The sequence below is a fragment of the Ursus maritimus genome, unplaced genomic scaffold (genome assembly GCF_017311325.1).
Source record: "Ursus maritimus isolate PB19 unplaced genomic scaffold, ASM1731132v1 scaffold_2, whole genome shotgun sequence".
Lineage (NCBI taxonomy): Eukaryota > Metazoa > Chordata > Mammalia > Carnivora > Ursidae > Ursus > Ursus maritimus.
The window spans coordinates 37,190,630-37,206,328 of NW_024424452.1; the positions used below are offsets into that span (position 1 = coordinate 37,190,630).

Sequence of the window (15,699 nt, forward strand, 5' to 3'; positions counted from 1 at the left end):
CGACACTTTGCTGTCGCCGAAGCTCTGGATGTTGAAGGCTCCAACGCGCAGCGCCGCGGCCCCGGCGGCCCCCAGGGCCCAGAGCGCGGCCAGCAGGACCCGGGGCCCACCCATGGCGCAGAGCGGGCGGGCTGGAGGGACAGACACGTTCCTGAGCGCGGACTTGGAGTCAGACACACCAAGTCACCCCTGTCCGCCCCAGCCGCGGGGTCCAAGGCGCATCCTTCCCCTGCGTCCCAGCGTCTCCCGGGTGGTGCACTAGGCTTACCATGGCCATTCTACTCCTTGGGGGAAACTGAGGCCCAAATACAGGGGCCCCATCCCCCTCAGGGCCCCTGGTCAGCCCAGGCCCTGGACTCACCTGGGATGTGGATGGGGCGGTATGCAAGGCTGAGGATCCAGGTCAAGATCCAGGCTGGGGGTGTGTCTGTGCAGGAGACTGACTCCAGGGGTTTGGTCAGACAGCAGCGGCAGCCCAGGGGCCCAGGCGGGTATTTGAAGCCCGCGTCCAGGGAGGGGCTGGACTGCTCCAGCCCCACCCCCTCTGCGGAGATGGATGCTGGAGCTCCTGGTTCCTGTTCCCAGGGACACCCCTGGGGGCAAGGTGGCAGGGTCCACCCTGAGCTTGCTCTGGCACCAGGACCATCAAAACCAGGACTCTGATGACCCTGCCAGCCCCCCAGAACTGTGTTGGGACTGAATGAAAGGGCCAGCCTCCAAGGTCCAGGCCTTGTTCTTGTCCCCCCTCCCCCACCCCGCAAAACTAGGTCATCAGACTCTCTCCCTCGGGGGTGCCTCTGAGAAAAGGCAGGCAGTGCATCCAGTAAAGACCTTCCTGGCGGCTCTCCTGCTGCTTCTCCGTTGTCACCTCGACCCAAGGTCACGGCTCCTGGGCCTCCCAGCCTGGGTCCCCTGCCCACCCCCCTCCCCCCACCTCCGTGGGGCTGGGCAAGCTGGGGTCACGACTCCAGCTGGGCAGGGCGGCAGCAGCAGGCTGCCAGTCCACATGCCAGAGACGCCCACGCACCGCCACAGTGCCGCCACCCCAGCCAGAGCCCTGGGCGGGGCGGCCAGGCGCATGAGTCTGCAGGGGGGCCGGGCAGGCGGGGGCCGCCTCAGGGGAACCTGCCAGGGCAGGGGCATCACAAGTGGCGGGTTTTCATGTTTTATTGTAAAGCAACAAAAAACTATTTACACTCCCACAACCCCTCTGAACACCTGAATTCTGTGTCCCCTCTTCCGTGGGTCCTCGCCCCAGCCCGGCCCCAAGAGCCTGCGGGCGGCCATGCTAGACGATGACCGTCTGCACCTCGAGCTGGCCCTCCGGTGAGGCGATGACCAGCTCGCCCGCGTGCTCCAGGATTTCAATGTCCTCTGAGGAAACCATGGTCACGGTGGCCTGCTCGGCGCCGTTTGCGCCTGCACGGGCCGTGAGGACAGTGCCCTCGCTGATGGCCGAGGCCAGCGTCATGGCCACCTGCTCCGTCAGGCTCTCCGGCGTAGCGATGGTGATGGTGTCCGCCGCACCCGCCTCTGGGCCCAGCCCCGCCTCCTGGTCCATAGTCACATTCTGCACGATGATCTGGTGCCCGGCGCTGGCCTGATGCACGATCTGCTGCACCACCTTCATAATGTGGCTATCCACCTGCGGGCGGCTTGTGGCTCAGCCAGCGGCTGTGGGGAGGGCGCCAGGCCACCACCCCGGCCCCGCCACCCTCCCCCCGCCCCTCACCTCCGTCTGGGTGCCCTCAATGATCTCTGCGGCTTCGTTCGTCTCCGCGTCGTCTGCGGTGGCCTGGATGGGGGTCAGAGGTCAGCCTGGCCCCTCGGAGGCCCGGCCCCACCCCAGCGGCCTCGCCCCCACCTCAATGATATACTCCTGGGTGTCAGCCACGACGGACGAGAACTCCACCAGCACGGTGTGCGGGTCCTCCGCGAGCACCGTGGCAGCTGCCGTGGGACTCTCCTCGGACACCAGCAACTCCTCCACCTCCAGCAGGCAGCCCCCTGGGGGCGGGGCGCGGGGGCTCCGTCAGCGCGGCTGACTTCCCGGTCTCCCCCCAACCCCCGCTGCCCCGTGGCCCTGACCTTTGGTGCGCAGGTGCCGGTTCAGCGTGCCATGCTCCGCGAAGCCACGGCCGCACCTGTAACACTTGAAGGGCTTCTCGCCCGTGTGGTGCCGCACGTGCCTCACCAGGGAACCCTTCTCCCGGAAGCCTCGGCTGCAGAACGGGCACACGTGCGGCTTCTCCTCCAGGTGTGTCCGGAAGTGCACCTGCTGGGCATTCTGTGGGGCCCCACCATCAGCACCCACCTGGCCTCGGCCACAGCTCAGCCCACGACTCTCCCGTCCCACCGCAGGCCAGGGAAAGGGCCCAAGGGGCCGTGTGGTCGGGGGAGGGGGGTGCTGGGAGGCAGGGAACAGGGCATGGATCTGGCCCGGGGCAGGGGAGCCCGCGGATCGGGGGTCAGGAGCCAGGGTCCAGGGCCTGAGGGCCCACCTTGGTCTTGTAGCACTTGCCACACTCGGGACACGGGTAGGGCCGCTCGTCGGAGTGGACGCGCCGGTGGCCGCGGACGTGGGCGATGGTCTTGTAGAGCTTCCCGCAGTCTCCACAGCGGAAACGGCGCTCATGCACGTGCACCTCCTGGTGCTTCTTGAGCAGGTAGGCCTTGGGGAAAGCCTTGCCACACTGCACGCACGTGAACGGCCTTGGCCCTGGGGCCGCCGGTGAGGTCAGGCCGGGTCCACCCCTTGAGGGCCCCCTGCCTGCTGCCCGCCCAGGGACCAACCTAGCCGCCCACCGCACACCCAAGGCCCATCCTGGCCGTCTGCTGCCCGGCACCCACCTGCATGGCCCCTTTTGTGGGCCTCCAGGATGGCCGCCGTCGGGAAGGTCTCACTGCACTGAGGGCACGGGTGGGTCCTGGGCGCAGTGGAGGCCCCGCTGGCCACCTGCTGGGGGGGGGGCAAAGCACATTTCCAGCACCCACTGTAGGCTGGGCACCAGCAGTACCAAGGAGAACAGACCCACGGCACCCCACCCCCCCGCAAGCTCCATCATGATACCATGAGCACCGGGAAGGCAGTAAACACGGAACAAAGTCCCTGCAGAAGGGGACTCGATTTTTCCAATCAGGGAGGACAGCTGCCAGGCCGGGGTGGTGACCTTGTAGCCGAGGTCCAGCCCCCCTCGAAGGAGCACACCGGCATCACAGGCACCTACTGTCTCCACGGGCTCCACCTCCAGCAGGGGCAGCTCTGAGGGACCATCTCCCAGGGTCTGCGGACTGGGTGCGGCGGGAGGGGCTGGCTCCAGGGCCCCCTCCTCTTCGGTGACGCGCTCAAGGACAATGCCGGAGTTCTGCATGGCCTGGTGCAGCAGGTTCTCACGGCCACCCTCGCTGGGACAGGGAAGCTCCTCGGGGCCCGGGGGCTGTGGGCAGGCAGAGGGAGGGAAGCTGGCCAGGTGGCCTGGGCATGGTACCCACTTGGACCCACTGCACGGGGCAGACCCCACATGGCCCAGGGAGCACCACGCATACCCAGAGGAATGCTTCGGGGAGCCCCACGGCCCTCTCTCCCTGCCCTCACTCTCCCCCTCGCCCCCAGCTCCCCATCCCTCGGCCCTTGCTGCCCTCCGGCGGGCCTCCCCTGCAGCCAGACTGAGAACTGGGAAGGCAGGCCGGGTCCGTCCCGCTCCCGTGGCACCGCTCCCCGGGCTGGCCCGCACCTCTGGAGTCAGGGTTTTCATGCCCAGGGGAAGCTCCTGCATTTGGACGTGGACTTCGTGGATGACAGTGCCCTTAGCGTCTGTCACCAGATGAATCACGGGTGAGGTCTCCATAGGTTCGCTCGTCACTGATGAAGATGGGACCGTCCCTACCGTGGAAGTGCCAGACCCTTTAAGGCAGAACCGAGAGAATCCTTGAAGAAACCTGCCCAGCCAGGGTGGACCCCAGGCCGCAGCCAGGACCAGGCCAGGGAGCCCCTACCTCGCTGACCTGCGGGCGCGTCCTCTTTGCCTACAACCACGTCCTTGCTCATGCTGAAGCGGATTTTTTCTGTGCACGGGGTGAGAGACTTGAGGTGCCGGGTCAGCGCACCCGACTCCCGGAAACTCTTCCCGCACTTGGCGCACTTATAGGGGCGCTCGTCTGTGGAGGGAACGGAGTCAGCCTCAGGCAGGGCTAGCGGCCTGGGGACACAGCCTCACGGCCCGCCAGAGGCCGGGGCACCACCAGAGCCACTGGCAGCATGCCGTGCGGCCCCCAGCCCCCGCCTGGCTCACCGGTGTGCCGCCGGTGGTGCCGGATGAGCGAACCCTTGGTCCGGAAGGAGGCCCCACACAGCTTGCACTCGTGGTCCTTGCGGCTGCTGTGGGTGACCATGTGGGCCTTGAGGATGCTGCCCTGGGGGGAGGGGACAAGTGGGGCTCAGGCGCCTGCCGGGGCAGGAGGAGGAGGAGGCCCGACCCGCACGCAGCCCCGGGGCTCACCGTCTTGAAGGTCTTGTGGCACAGCACGCACACGTAGCGGCCGTCCTCGTTCACCAGCAGCTTGACCTGAGCCTGCTCGCCCTCCCCGCTGACCGCAGGCCCCTGACAGCTGGGGCTACCTGGGGCTTCTGCCATCTCGCCGTCCCCCGGCTCTGCTTCAGCAGCCACAATGACCTCTTTGATGTGTCCGCCGCCTGAGGAGAGGCGGGTCAGCCTGACCTTCGGGACCCTGCGCCACCTCCGATCCCTAACGGGGAGCACTGCTGGGGGGCAGGGAGGGGGCCGCAGGGCTGTCCCGACCACCCTCCAGCCCGTGCCTGGCACCTGCTCCACGAGTGGGAGGCATCCCCTCTGACTGCAGAGCTGCCCGGGGAAGCTCCAAAACCCCACAATGTTTCCAGTGGGGAGACCCATCCTGAGCACTGGTGCCCCTCCTAAGGCCAGGAGCACACGACTAGACGTGGGCAGGGGTTCTGCCACCTCTAGGGACAAGTGAGTGCCAGCCCGGAGACGGGTGTGGGCTGTCTGCTCTGCTCACAGCACTGGCTCCCCCTGACAGGTAAGGCGGCTGCCTCCGGGGACCGGCAGGGAGGCTGGGGACGCGTCTGGGAGCATCAGTGCTCCCGAGACACCCGGGACCGCCTGAGGAAGGGGGCCGGGCTTTAGCACCTCTCACGGGTGATGAAGAGATCTGACAACGTGCAAAGCTAAGCCGTAAACACACTGCACAATTTCTGCTCCTAAAAATGACATGCGGGGAACAGTTGTAAAGCCGCTCTTAGGAACCATCTCAATCACACAGTGTTTTGACAAGCCATTCTCCCAAACAGAGGGGAAGCACCGTGACTCAGAAATAATTAAGGGCCTCTCTCGCCGGTGCCCTGGCGGCTGTGCTTGATGCTCTATGGTCCCTCCACCCCAGAAGCAAACTTCCAAAAGGACAGGGACTTCTGCGAGGACTTGAGGTGGAGTGTGGTATGACGGACGGTGGACGGAGGGCTCAAGGAAGGAGGAACATGGATGCCCTGAGCCCAGAGAGGACACGCAAGTTTGTTTGCCTGGAGAGGCAGGACGGCCTGGTACAGGTTCCCCTGCACAGCCCCCTGAGGCCCCTGGCCCGGCAAGGACTGAGATGCCCCCAGTCCTGGCATGCCAGCAAACTGGCAGTTGAGGATGCTAGCCAACCTGCACCAAAGAGCAGCTGACACCAAGGGGACGGACACTTGGGGCACCCAAGGGGACAAGAGAGCCAGGAGGTGCCCAGAGAGGAGCCCCCGGAGCTCATGGCGGAGCTGCCGAGCAGCAGGTATGAGCCGGCTGGAGGCTGGCGTGCTGGGAAGGGGCCTGGCTGGCTGGGGGTCTGGGACCCGTGGATGCCGCCCTAGCCCAGGGAACTTGTTTTCCCATGGGACACCACTCACCCCAGAAACCAAACACCATGCCAGGGCCGGAGTGCGGCCCCACCTCCTGCATGACAACATGCCTGTCCCACAGCGGCACAGGTGAACGTCCCCATCCACAGGAATGTCAGCACGGAGATGGGGACAGGTGTCCTGCCACCTCCGTGAGGCGGGACCTTGGCAGAAAGGCCTGTTCTGACATTCCCCTCCCTGACGTCTCCTCCATCTCTCTTCCTGCCCCAGCTGCTCCCCAGGGCTTCGCAAGGCCAAGTTCTACCTGCTGCCCAAACCCGCATCCTGTCAGGCCGCCCACTCACGCACCTGCCAAGACTCCTCCTACCCGACAGACGGCCAGGTAACGACCGTGGCCTTCCCAACGTGGCAGCAGGCCGCGCCCAGCCTCCTTCCTGGGTACACACACCCCACACCTGGCTGCCCTCTGAAGCTTCCCCCTTCCCAATCCAGACCTGTCAACAACCCCTCTCCTACATCTGAAGAGCACTTTAACTTAAAAAGAGCCATCAAAGAGGCTGACTTGCTCTGTACGCTCATAAAAGCCTGGTGAGAATCAGGGCAGGAGTTGCCACCCCCACGTGGGAGGGGACAGCCAAGGTCAGACAGCAGGTTAGCACAGAGCCGGAGCAGCACGTGCATCCCCTGCGTACCCCAACCTGACCCATCAGAGCTGACCCTGGGGTAGGGAGCAGCAACCAGGGGTGGGTGGCTGAGAAATAGGGAAGATTCCAGAAGGACCAGGGAGAAAAGTTTGGAGAAGCCGCAGGAGGAAACAACCAGCTCGTGAGTAAGCACAAAGTGAGGACTCTGAATGCAGCCCGTGAGCTTCCCCTTCCTGGCAGGCCAGGGCCTGGTGCCCGGTGCTCAGCCCCTAGGGCCTCAGCCCTCCTCAGCCAGGCCTTGCTCTCAGGACAGCAGAGAGACACGGGCAGCGAGGGTCCCTAGCCTTCGGTGCTGACCACAAACAGCTGATAGGTCAGCGACAGCTGTGCTGAGAGCCACACGTGGACAGCCACAGTGGGACCAGATCGCGCTGGCTTACCGACGATGTCAGGTGCATGGCTGATGTCTGCCGTTAAAGCGGCTGCCTCCACCACGATGTGGGCCACAGTGATGGGCTCCTCCGGGCCTGCCACCGCTGGCACCACCTACCGAGGGGGAAGAGGGGACAGAGAGGACTCATCTGCGGGGCTCTGGAGCTCCCTTGGCTTGGAGAGGACGGGCTTGGGTTTATGTCCATGCAGGAAGGCTGCGGTGGGGCCTCTCATCTCCCCCAACATCTCTCCTGCCCCTGCTCTGAGCCTGACTCCTGCCTGGTCCCTCCATCTCAGGCCTAAGGGGTCACCCCATCACTCAAAAACCTCTGGCCACCGTGGGCTGACTGCAGAGCACCGAGCGTCATTGTGGGGGGCTCCAGGAGGAAGTGGCCAGCGGCTCTGGCCCGAAGCTCAGCTCAGCAGGCTGTGCAGGGATGAGGTCAGCACCTACACCCACAAGCCCCAGCCAGGGTATCAAGGGAAAGAGCCCAGCCATGTGGGACCAGGGGGTCTTCCTGGAGGAAAGGGCACCACTGGGAGGGGCAGGAAAGGGCACAGGGTCAGAGTGAGACTGCTGTGAGCCTTATGACCTCTGGACCACTCCCTGTGATGACCTGAGGCAGCTGACATCTCTCAGAGCCTCCTTTCCCACCTCCATACGAGGAGGATGACAAGAATGCCACCCTGCGAGGGTGCTGTGGACCCCTCATGAGAACGTGTGTGTAGCCCAAGCATGCACGCAACACCACAAAGTCGGCCATTTTTATGACAAGGTGGCAGGACGCCCAGAGCTACCCTTTGTTTGTGGGATACTGAGGAACTGTGTGTACAGGGCAGGAGACAAGCCCTGAGCCAGGACAGGCCCTGAGGTTCCAAGAAAGGCGAGACCTTAACTGCGCAGGCTCCGGCCTGAGGCTGCTGAGAAGGCTGGGCCACCCTGGCGCACTGCTGAGCTCTTGGGGGCCGGGCCCAGACCCTCCCTCATCCATGACCAGGCGCCGGCCCTCTGCCCAAGCCCTGAGCCGCAGGGCACCAGCTGCACCCACCCCCCTCCCAGCTGTCAGAGGAGCCCGGGGGTCGGGGTGGAGAGCGCACACATGCACGGGTATGTGCAGGGCGGGGGGCGGGGGAGAGCTCACCTCCTGGCCCAGCAGTGCACCGGCAGCAGGGGCTGCAGGGAGGGCCTCCTGAGGGGCCCTCTGGCACACCTTCTGGAGCTTGTGTTGAACAAAGTCTTCCAAGGCAGTGAACTCCGCCTGGCAGCGGCCACATCTGTGCACATCGTCCTCATCTGCAATGAGCCTGTGGTCGGTGCGGCNCGGGAGGGCCTCCAGCGCTGGGTGCCACTGGAAGCAGCCGCACCTTCCCCAGCCCTCTCAGAAGGGCTGAGAAAACTCTTGGAGGCCCAGGGTGCCAGCCCCCATCCTCTGGGGATCTGCAGAAGCGGGGTCCACCCCAGGGAGAGCAGCATCCAGCAGGTGGTGGCCCCAACTGTACAGTTAGGCTGCGGAGAGCCACAGAGGCTGTTGTGGCCAAAACCCCCACTTTAGAGGTGAGGGGACAGAGGCCCTGGGAGCAGCCAAGAGGTGGAGGGATTCACCCACACCAGTTTGGGGACAGTGGAGGACCAGGGATTAAGATTGTTGGGCTATCCGTGTGCCCTTCGGCACCTCAGTGGCCATGTCTGGGTCCATTTGCTCATCCATAAAATGGGCCAACCCAGTGCGTGTATGGTGCAGTGGGGATCAGTGGGCTAATGCCCACAGGGCTCTGGCTGAGAGGCCAGCCCTAGGCAAACACAGAAGAGGCAGGATGCCCTGACCCATAACTCTCTTTCCTCACTGACTTGCTGCTTCGTTGGTTCTGAACAGGCAGGAGCTCCCTGTTCTCCTGAAGACACTCGGGATGGAACTTCCCAGAGGGGCTCCACACCCCAGGAACATCACACCCGAGCCCCTCACCATCTAGGCTGAGCAGCCAGTGCCTACCCCAGGTCCTACAGGAGAGACTTCCCACTCACTGAGTCCCTACTGGGTGCCAGGCACCTCACTGGGGATGTCACCGAATCCAGCCAGCACCCTGGGGAAACAGAGATGACCATTCTCATTGCAGAAAAATGACTTGCGATTCAAAGGCACCCAGCTGGTGAGTGTTAGGACCAGAACCTGAACCTGAGGGTCTACTCCAGATGGCCTGCCATTTGCACAAAGGGATGGGGGGATGTCCCTTGTGCTTCCGTAAAAGTCTGCCAGTTCCTACCACTTCAAATGCAGTACCACATCAAGGTCAAACCAGCCCTGGCACATAGAAGGAGTCTTCTGAATTAGTGAGCAAACAAAAGCCTAAACCACAGCCATGACTGGCCCACAGAAGACCACAGTCCCCTCCAGATGGCTCACAGTCACAAGCCAAGCACTGAGGTGCCCACCACCCTCTTAACCTTCCCATCTAGCTGGCCAAGTCTGACTCAGTGCTGCCGATGAAGGGGCACCCACCACAGAAAGGGACACGCCTCACCCACACAAAACTGACAGGGCTGGGGGCAAGCCCAGCACGGCACAGCAACCTCCAAAGAGATCCCTCTACAGGTTGGCACTGCCCCTAATGGTCCTACCCTTCCCCAGCTGGAATAAGAAGGAGCAAGAAGAAAAAAAATGTACTGAGAATATGAGCTCTGTGGAGACGGGGACCACCACCCCAATATCACCAGCCAGTCCCCTCCTCTCAGGCCAACCTGGAGAGCTGAGGATAGAGACCCTCCTTCTGTCTGAAAAGCTATCCGTGCACCTGTGAGCTAGCCCTGGGCGAGCCAGCCCTGGGTGTGCCTGCGGCACTGCTCTCAGCGGGTCACCACGTGCTCTATCTTCCTTGTCACCACAGTCCTGGGAAGCAGCAGAGCCCAGAAGTTAGGGGACCTGGCTGAGGAGTCACACAGTCCAGTCCTTGCTACTTACTACCTGGGTGACCTGGTCACTTTGATATCCTTGAACCTCAGTTTCCCTCACCCACAAAATGGGAATAATAACAACAGTAAGAGCCTCCAGGGTTGGTTTTAGGATGAAAATGCGATGCGGGGTAAGTGCTTAACACATTAGCAGCAGCAGCAGCATCCCCATCTTGCAAGGGGAAAGGCAGGCTCACCTGCCCAGGATCAACTAGCCAGAAAGCGGCAGGTCTGGGATGGAGCTTGCAGGCTGGCTGCAGAGCACCGGCTCTCCACCACTGGGCTCTGCTGCCTCCCCAAGGGCCAGCCCGGAGCCCGGAGCCTCGGAGCCTGGAGCCTGGAGCCCCGGAGCCCCGCCCCCCTGCAGCCTCCAGCCCCACCCCAGCCAGGGCTCTAGAGGCCCGTCAGGTGCAGTGGGAGGGGGCCCAGAGGAGAGCAGGGCCGTGCCCAGAAAGGCGAAGATGGGCTGGACCGCGGGTCTGAGGGGCAAGGCCGGCCGTGGAGGCGATGGCAGAGGTCTACACGGGCAGCCCCCAGAGGCTTGGCCACCTGTGAGTATCCGTGAGTGGGCACCGAGGCCCGCTGGGTGATGGGCGCCCCGCAGGAGAGGCCCGAGGGTCTGAGGAACCCGGGGGCTCGTGGAGGGCTATGCAGGGCCCCCTTGGGGATCCGGGAGGTCCGCAAGGAACAGGCGTCTGGGACGGTCTGTCGCGTCCACAGCTCGGGCCATCGGGGCCTCCTCCAGCTAGGACTGAGCCGTCCCCACCCCGGCCGCGCCCGACCCCGTCAGGCCCCGTCAGGCCCTGTTACCTTCCTCGCTAAAGGGCGCCGGGAGGCCTAGGAAGCCGCCAGGGGCCAAGGCCGCCGCCGCCCTCGCCGCCGCCGCGACCCCGCCCTCGCCCGCCTCCCGCCCGGCTTCGGCCCGGACTTCTGCCGTATGCGCGGCCGTCACCCGCACTGCCATCGCGCCCTCCATGTCGCAACGCGCCGCAGGAAGATGGCGGATTTACGACCGTGTCGTCATAACAACGGGCCGCGCTGAGGAGAGCGAGAGAGAACGACGAGAGGAGGAAGACGGGGCGGGGCCGGACGGGTTTGACTGACAGGCGGCGGGGCGGAGTCTGAGAGGAGGGGCCTGGAACTGCAGAGGCGGGGCCAGACTCCAGGAGAGAGGGCACGGGGAGGGGCTGCTCGGGGGCGTGGTCACGGTGGAGCGCACTGACAGGCGGACGGGCGGGGTCAGAGGCGGGCCCTCGGGGCGGGGCTCGGGGCGTCAGGGTCTTGACCCTGCGGGAGGAGCCGAGGGCTGGGTTCCCCGAGCGGCTTCAGGTCTGAGAGCGGCAGGGGAGGCAGGCGGGCGGCCCGCCTGACGCTACCCCGGCTCCGACAAGTAGCGTGGTGCTCACCGCCGGGGCTCCACCGCGTCGGGTCAGAACCTCCCTTGCTGGTTGCCGGGTCCCAAGGAAGAGCCCGAAATGGGGCTGGCTCTCGGGTAGCTTCACTAATCCTTTTACACTAATGCGTATCTTTTACATTGTAACGAATACACGCAAGATTTACCACTAGCGACATTTAGCGCATTCACAGTGTGGTGGGACCATCACCACCATCTAGTTCCGGAACCTTGTCGTCCTTCCAAAAGGAAACCTGTCCCCTTAGCACTCACCCCCGTTCTCCCCTACTCCCAGCCTCTGGCAACCGCTTTCTGTCTGTATGGATCTTTCTCATACATGTGGGCTTTCGCCTGGCTTGTTTTGCTTAGCATAACGCTTTCCAGATTGATCCATATTGTAGCCTGTGACCAAACTTCATTTCTGTTTATAGCTGAATAATATTCCATTATCTGGATAGACCACAATTTATTCATCCATCGTGTTTGGGTTGTTCCCACCTTTTCTATTGTGAATAATGCTGCCATGAACACATGCAGACAAATTCCTTTTGTTCTTTCTAAGACAGTAGTTTAGTTAGCTCTTTGACACTAAGCACTGTACAGGATTTTTTCATTTAAGATATCAATGATCCCCATTTTTAAAAAAAGATTTTATTTATTTATTTGAGAGGGAGAGACAGTGAGAGAGGGAACACAAGCAGGGGGAATGGGAGAGGGGAGCCTGACGAGGGGCTCAATCCCAGGATCCTGGGATCATGACTTGAGCCGAAGGCAGACACCCAACGACTGAGCCACCCAGGCTCCCCAATCATCCCCATTTTAAAGAGGAAGAAACTGAGGCACAGAATTGATAGTATGCTTGCCTGAGGGCAGACTGGAGACTCAGAGTCTGTCCAGAGCCACGGGCTGGAAACCCACAGGGTGTTCTCTCCCAGCTCAGTTTTATCTTCTGTGACCCAGCCCAGTGCTGGATGCCAGAGACTCAGATAAATCAGAACTGGTCTCCTCCAGGAAGGCTAATCTCCAGGGAAGACCAGGCAGAGTGCACAACTCTGCCCTGGGAAGGACACCGAGCAGAGACTGTCTCTATGCCGGGGCTGCCCAGCTGGGGCCCCGAGGACCCTTGGCCTGGCAGGAGCAGGGATGTGTGAAGCACAGGTCTGATCACTGGAGGTCGGGCTGGGGTAATGATGAGGCTGCTTTCTGCAGGAGGCTTGCTCACCGTTGCAGGAGTTTAAGCAGATGGAGTGACTGTTTCAAAAGGTTCCCTCTGACTACTGTGCACAGAAAGGACCACGGAAGCAGGGAGATCCCAGATGGATGGTCTCTGAGAGAGACAAACAGGAGGAAGAACAGGTATGGGACATGTGGAGGGGGCTCTGGGAAGGAGGGACCAGGACGACCCTCACTTAAGGCTGTGCTGAGGAGTAATGCGGAAGCCAGTGTCAGAGAGGTAGAGGAAGCCCCTGGGAGAATGGAGTAGGGAAGGGTGTCAAAGGCAGAGAGGACAGTCTGAGTGTGGGTGAAAATGAGGAGGAGGAGCTGGCCCAGGGGAAACAGAGAGCCTGCCCTGCTGTGTGCTCCAGAGCCATGTCAGGGGCAGGCCAAGGCTCCTGCCTCGTGGCTCCCTGGGAGTCAGAAAAGGGCATCCTAATCCAGTGGGTTCCAGGTCCTGCCTCAGCCAGAACCCAGGCAGGCCAGTGGACAGGCCTGAGGTCCCTGAAAGGCAGAGAGGCCAGAGGAAGACGGGAAAACCAGAGTCCCCCTTCCCCCAGATGGCCTCCTCCTGTCCCACCCAGCCCTCAGCGTGGGCTTCAGCTGCAGGCTGTTTGACATTCAATGCTGCCTCAACGTGCCATGGCCAGAGCCGTGGAAACTCCATCACCCTTTAGGAGGACTGCTCAGTCTCTGTTCTTTGGAGGTACTTTAATTTATTTAACCAATCCCATATTGAAGAATATTTAGATTGCTTCCAATTTTTTTTTTTTTTTTTTTGCCACTTGAATCCTTTTTCAATGACTCCCATTTTTACTTGGCTCATTAGAAGCAAAACCATCTGTGAAAACACAGATTCAATTGCTACTTGCATTTTCTAATACAATTTAAATCCTTGCAAGGCTATTAAAATTAAATAGTGTCTGTCCTTGTGCCACTCCATCTATGCCCCATTCAGCTTGCAGGCAGGGCTTCCTCACTTGGGGGAACGCCGGCGCCAACCATTCACAGGTATACACTGAGCATCTACTGTGTGTCGGGAACACATCATAATCGTGAGGTGCTCCTCTCCCATCCAGACACAGGGCACCTCACACAGGTAAGCCCCTACCCCTGCCTCCACTAAATGTACCAAGTGCACCATCCCTTCCAGGGCTGGCAGGACCTTGTCTATAACCACCTCTTCTCTTGATATGGACCATTCCACCCTTTCCACAGTGCCAGCACAATCCCTACAACTCACAGGGGATGTTAAGGTAAACAGGTGTGGCAGAGCTCCACTTTGGAGTCCCCTGAGTTTAATCCCAACTCTGCATTGTCCAGCTAGTGACTCTGTGGCTCAGTCTCCTCATCCATGAGTGGGGACACTAACAGTCCCTGCCTCTTAGGGCTGTCCTGTCGTTCCGACAAAGTAATGCAGGTAAGGAGTGGTGCTCAGTGCCTAGATGCTTACCGAGTGCCCAGTAAACCCAAGCAACTGGGCAGGTATTGTACAAGCTGGCCCGTGGCTGGCCAGTGTACCATATACACTGGATGCTTGTGCGTGGTTAAAAAAGGGTTTGTGATCTTCTGTCAAATCCCATTCATGCCAGAGTCAGCTGCACCACCAAAACTAACTGGGAAGACACAGGGAGGAAGGGTCCCCTTGTGGGTACATCAGGCAGGAACATTCTGCATGCCCCGCCCTTGTAGGCAGGCCATGGCCCGACCAACGTCCTCCAGGAGTTCCTGGGGCCAGCAGAGACCAACAGAAACAAGCCGTGTGTAAATAAGCAGGGCCCTAAAGGAACTAAGTTCACTGGCTTTACCTCATGGGCTTGGGGGCAGGGTGGTGGGTTCGAGCAGACTTTACGGAGACCTGGGGCCCAAGAGCAGAGCAGGGGTTTGACAGCCTAGGAGCTGGGAGGCTGGGTCGCCTGGCACAGGGCAGGCTTTCAGGAAACGGGGCCCTTCAGAGCCAGGCACCTGGCCCTACTGAACATCGTAACAGCTAAGCATACCTGTGAACCCGCGACTCCCCTCATAAGTATACTTCGTCCAAGAGAAACGCGTGTCTACGTCCACAAACCACAACATTCATACAAGTATTACTTACAATGCTCCCGAACGGGAAACAACACAATGTCCCTCAACTGGAAAACAGACACACAGAGGTGTATTCTTAAACCAGCCCACAGGACAATCAAGACACGCGCGCAGAAGGTTGGATTTCACAGACGCCATGTTGATCCACAGAAGCCAGACCCGTGGTTAGATCCGTCGGCGAGGCCATCTGGAACAGGCAGAGGAAGCTGTGACTCACTCCTTGGGGACGGGAGTCAGAGAAGTGGCGGGGGGAGGGGATCGGCGCCTGGAGAGGGACTGTGAGGGAACTTTCTGGAGCCATGAAAACATTCTCTAGCTTGAGCTGGGTTGTGTTTACACAGCCGTGTGGGTATGTAAAAATTCCATCAGGCTGCACGCTTCAGATTCATGCACCTGACTGCTACGCCTCAGTAAAAGTTAACCGTGATACCTAATAATAACGACGGCGATGAGCGCTGGGTTCTGGGCAGTGTCTCCTTAGACCCTAATCCCACCGCCTGTAATTACTCGCTCACATGACCACTAAGGCAAGCCCACCGCCTGTAATTACCTGTTCACGTGACCGCTAAGGCGCTTCCCACTGCCTTATTATTACTTGTTCACGTGACCGCTAAGGCGATCCCACCGCCTTACAATTACTTGCTCACGTGACCGCTAAGGCAGCCCCACCGCCTGGTCATTACTAAGGCCCAGGGAGAGGGTTTCTGCAAAAGGCTGAGAACGGGAACGCGAGCCTGGCCGGGAAGGAGCCCCGGGCTGTCACCCAGCACCGGCCTTCCTCAGCCACGCGCTGGCGCCGTGTCCGCAGCGTGCCCCGGGCGGAGGGCACGGCCCGGCGCCGCCCAGGCAAAGGTACGGACGTGACTCCGGCCCCTGGGCCACAGCGGCTTCCCGCCCCGCCTCCACGTCCTGCCGCGCTCCTCGCCGCGGAGAAGCCAGCCAATCCGCAGCCGGCCCGGCCAGGGGTCACTCCATAGAGGGCCTCCGTCACCTAAGCTGACCACGCGCCACCAATGGGCGAGCCGCCCTGAGGCCGCCAATGAGCAGCAGCCTTAGGTCCTGCGCCAGCTCTGGGCTCCTCCGCAGCGTTTCCGCAGTGAACGCTACACTC

General features: G+C 61.6%; 1 protein-coding gene and 2 long non-coding RNA genes across 8 annotated transcripts in view; 1 reads left to right on the top strand and 2 right to left on the bottom strand.

Annotated features, from left to right (window-relative positions):
• The window catches only part of E4F1 (E4F transcription factor 1), an 11,313-nt gene extending 271 nt beyond the window's left edge, over positions 1-11,042 (bottom strand). The window contains exons 1-14 of one of the 5 annotated variants that reach the window (XM_040635504.1): positions 10,706-11,042; positions 8,091-8,242; positions 6,957-7,062; positions 4,500-4,693; positions 4,293-4,413; positions 3,997-4,158; positions 3,735-3,904; positions 3,228-3,437; positions 2,851-2,959; positions 2,502-2,719; positions 2,089-2,287; positions 1,865-2,007; positions 1,733-1,795; positions 1,400-1,645 (exon numbers count right to left, since the gene is read on the bottom strand). In XM_040635504.1, the coding sequence (XP_040491438.1) occupies positions 1,400-1,645; positions 1,733-1,795; positions 1,865-2,007; positions 2,089-2,287; positions 2,502-2,719; positions 2,851-2,959; positions 3,228-3,437; positions 3,735-3,904; positions 3,997-4,158; positions 4,293-4,413; positions 4,500-4,693; positions 6,957-7,062; positions 8,091-8,242; positions 10,706-10,871 (2,259 nt within the window). In that variant the 5' untranslated portion in view covers positions 10,872-11,042. Of the gene's footprint in view, positions 1-1,153; positions 1,646-1,732; positions 1,796-1,864; positions 2,008-2,088; positions 2,288-2,501; positions 2,720-2,850; positions 2,960-3,227; positions 3,438-3,734; positions 3,905-3,996; positions 4,159-4,292; positions 4,414-4,499; positions 4,694-6,956; positions 7,063-8,090; positions 8,243-10,705 lie in introns of those variants that run through there. The other 4 variants (XM_040635505.1, XM_040635507.1, XM_040635503.1 and 1 more) reach the window with 4 other exon arrangements.
• On the top strand, positions 10,051-13,431 carry LOC103668493. The gene is made up of 2 exons (XR_570054.2): positions 10,051-10,446; positions 12,498-13,431. It is a non-coding gene; the product is annotated as an uncharacterized LOC103668493 (long non-coding RNA).
• LOC121103844 lies at positions 12,065-15,640 on the bottom strand. 2 transcript variants are annotated; one of them, XR_005836138.1, is made up of 3 exons: positions 15,139-15,636; positions 14,599-14,775; positions 12,065-12,615 (listed from the first exon to the last, which is right to left on the bottom strand). It is a non-coding gene; the product is annotated as an uncharacterized LOC121103844 (long non-coding RNA). The 2 variants fall into 2 exon arrangements; XR_005836137.1 differs by lacking the exon at positions 12,065-12,615 and having other exon boundaries at positions 14,632-14,775; positions 15,139-15,640.
• Between the last annotated feature and the right edge of the window lie 59 nt (positions 15,641-15,699).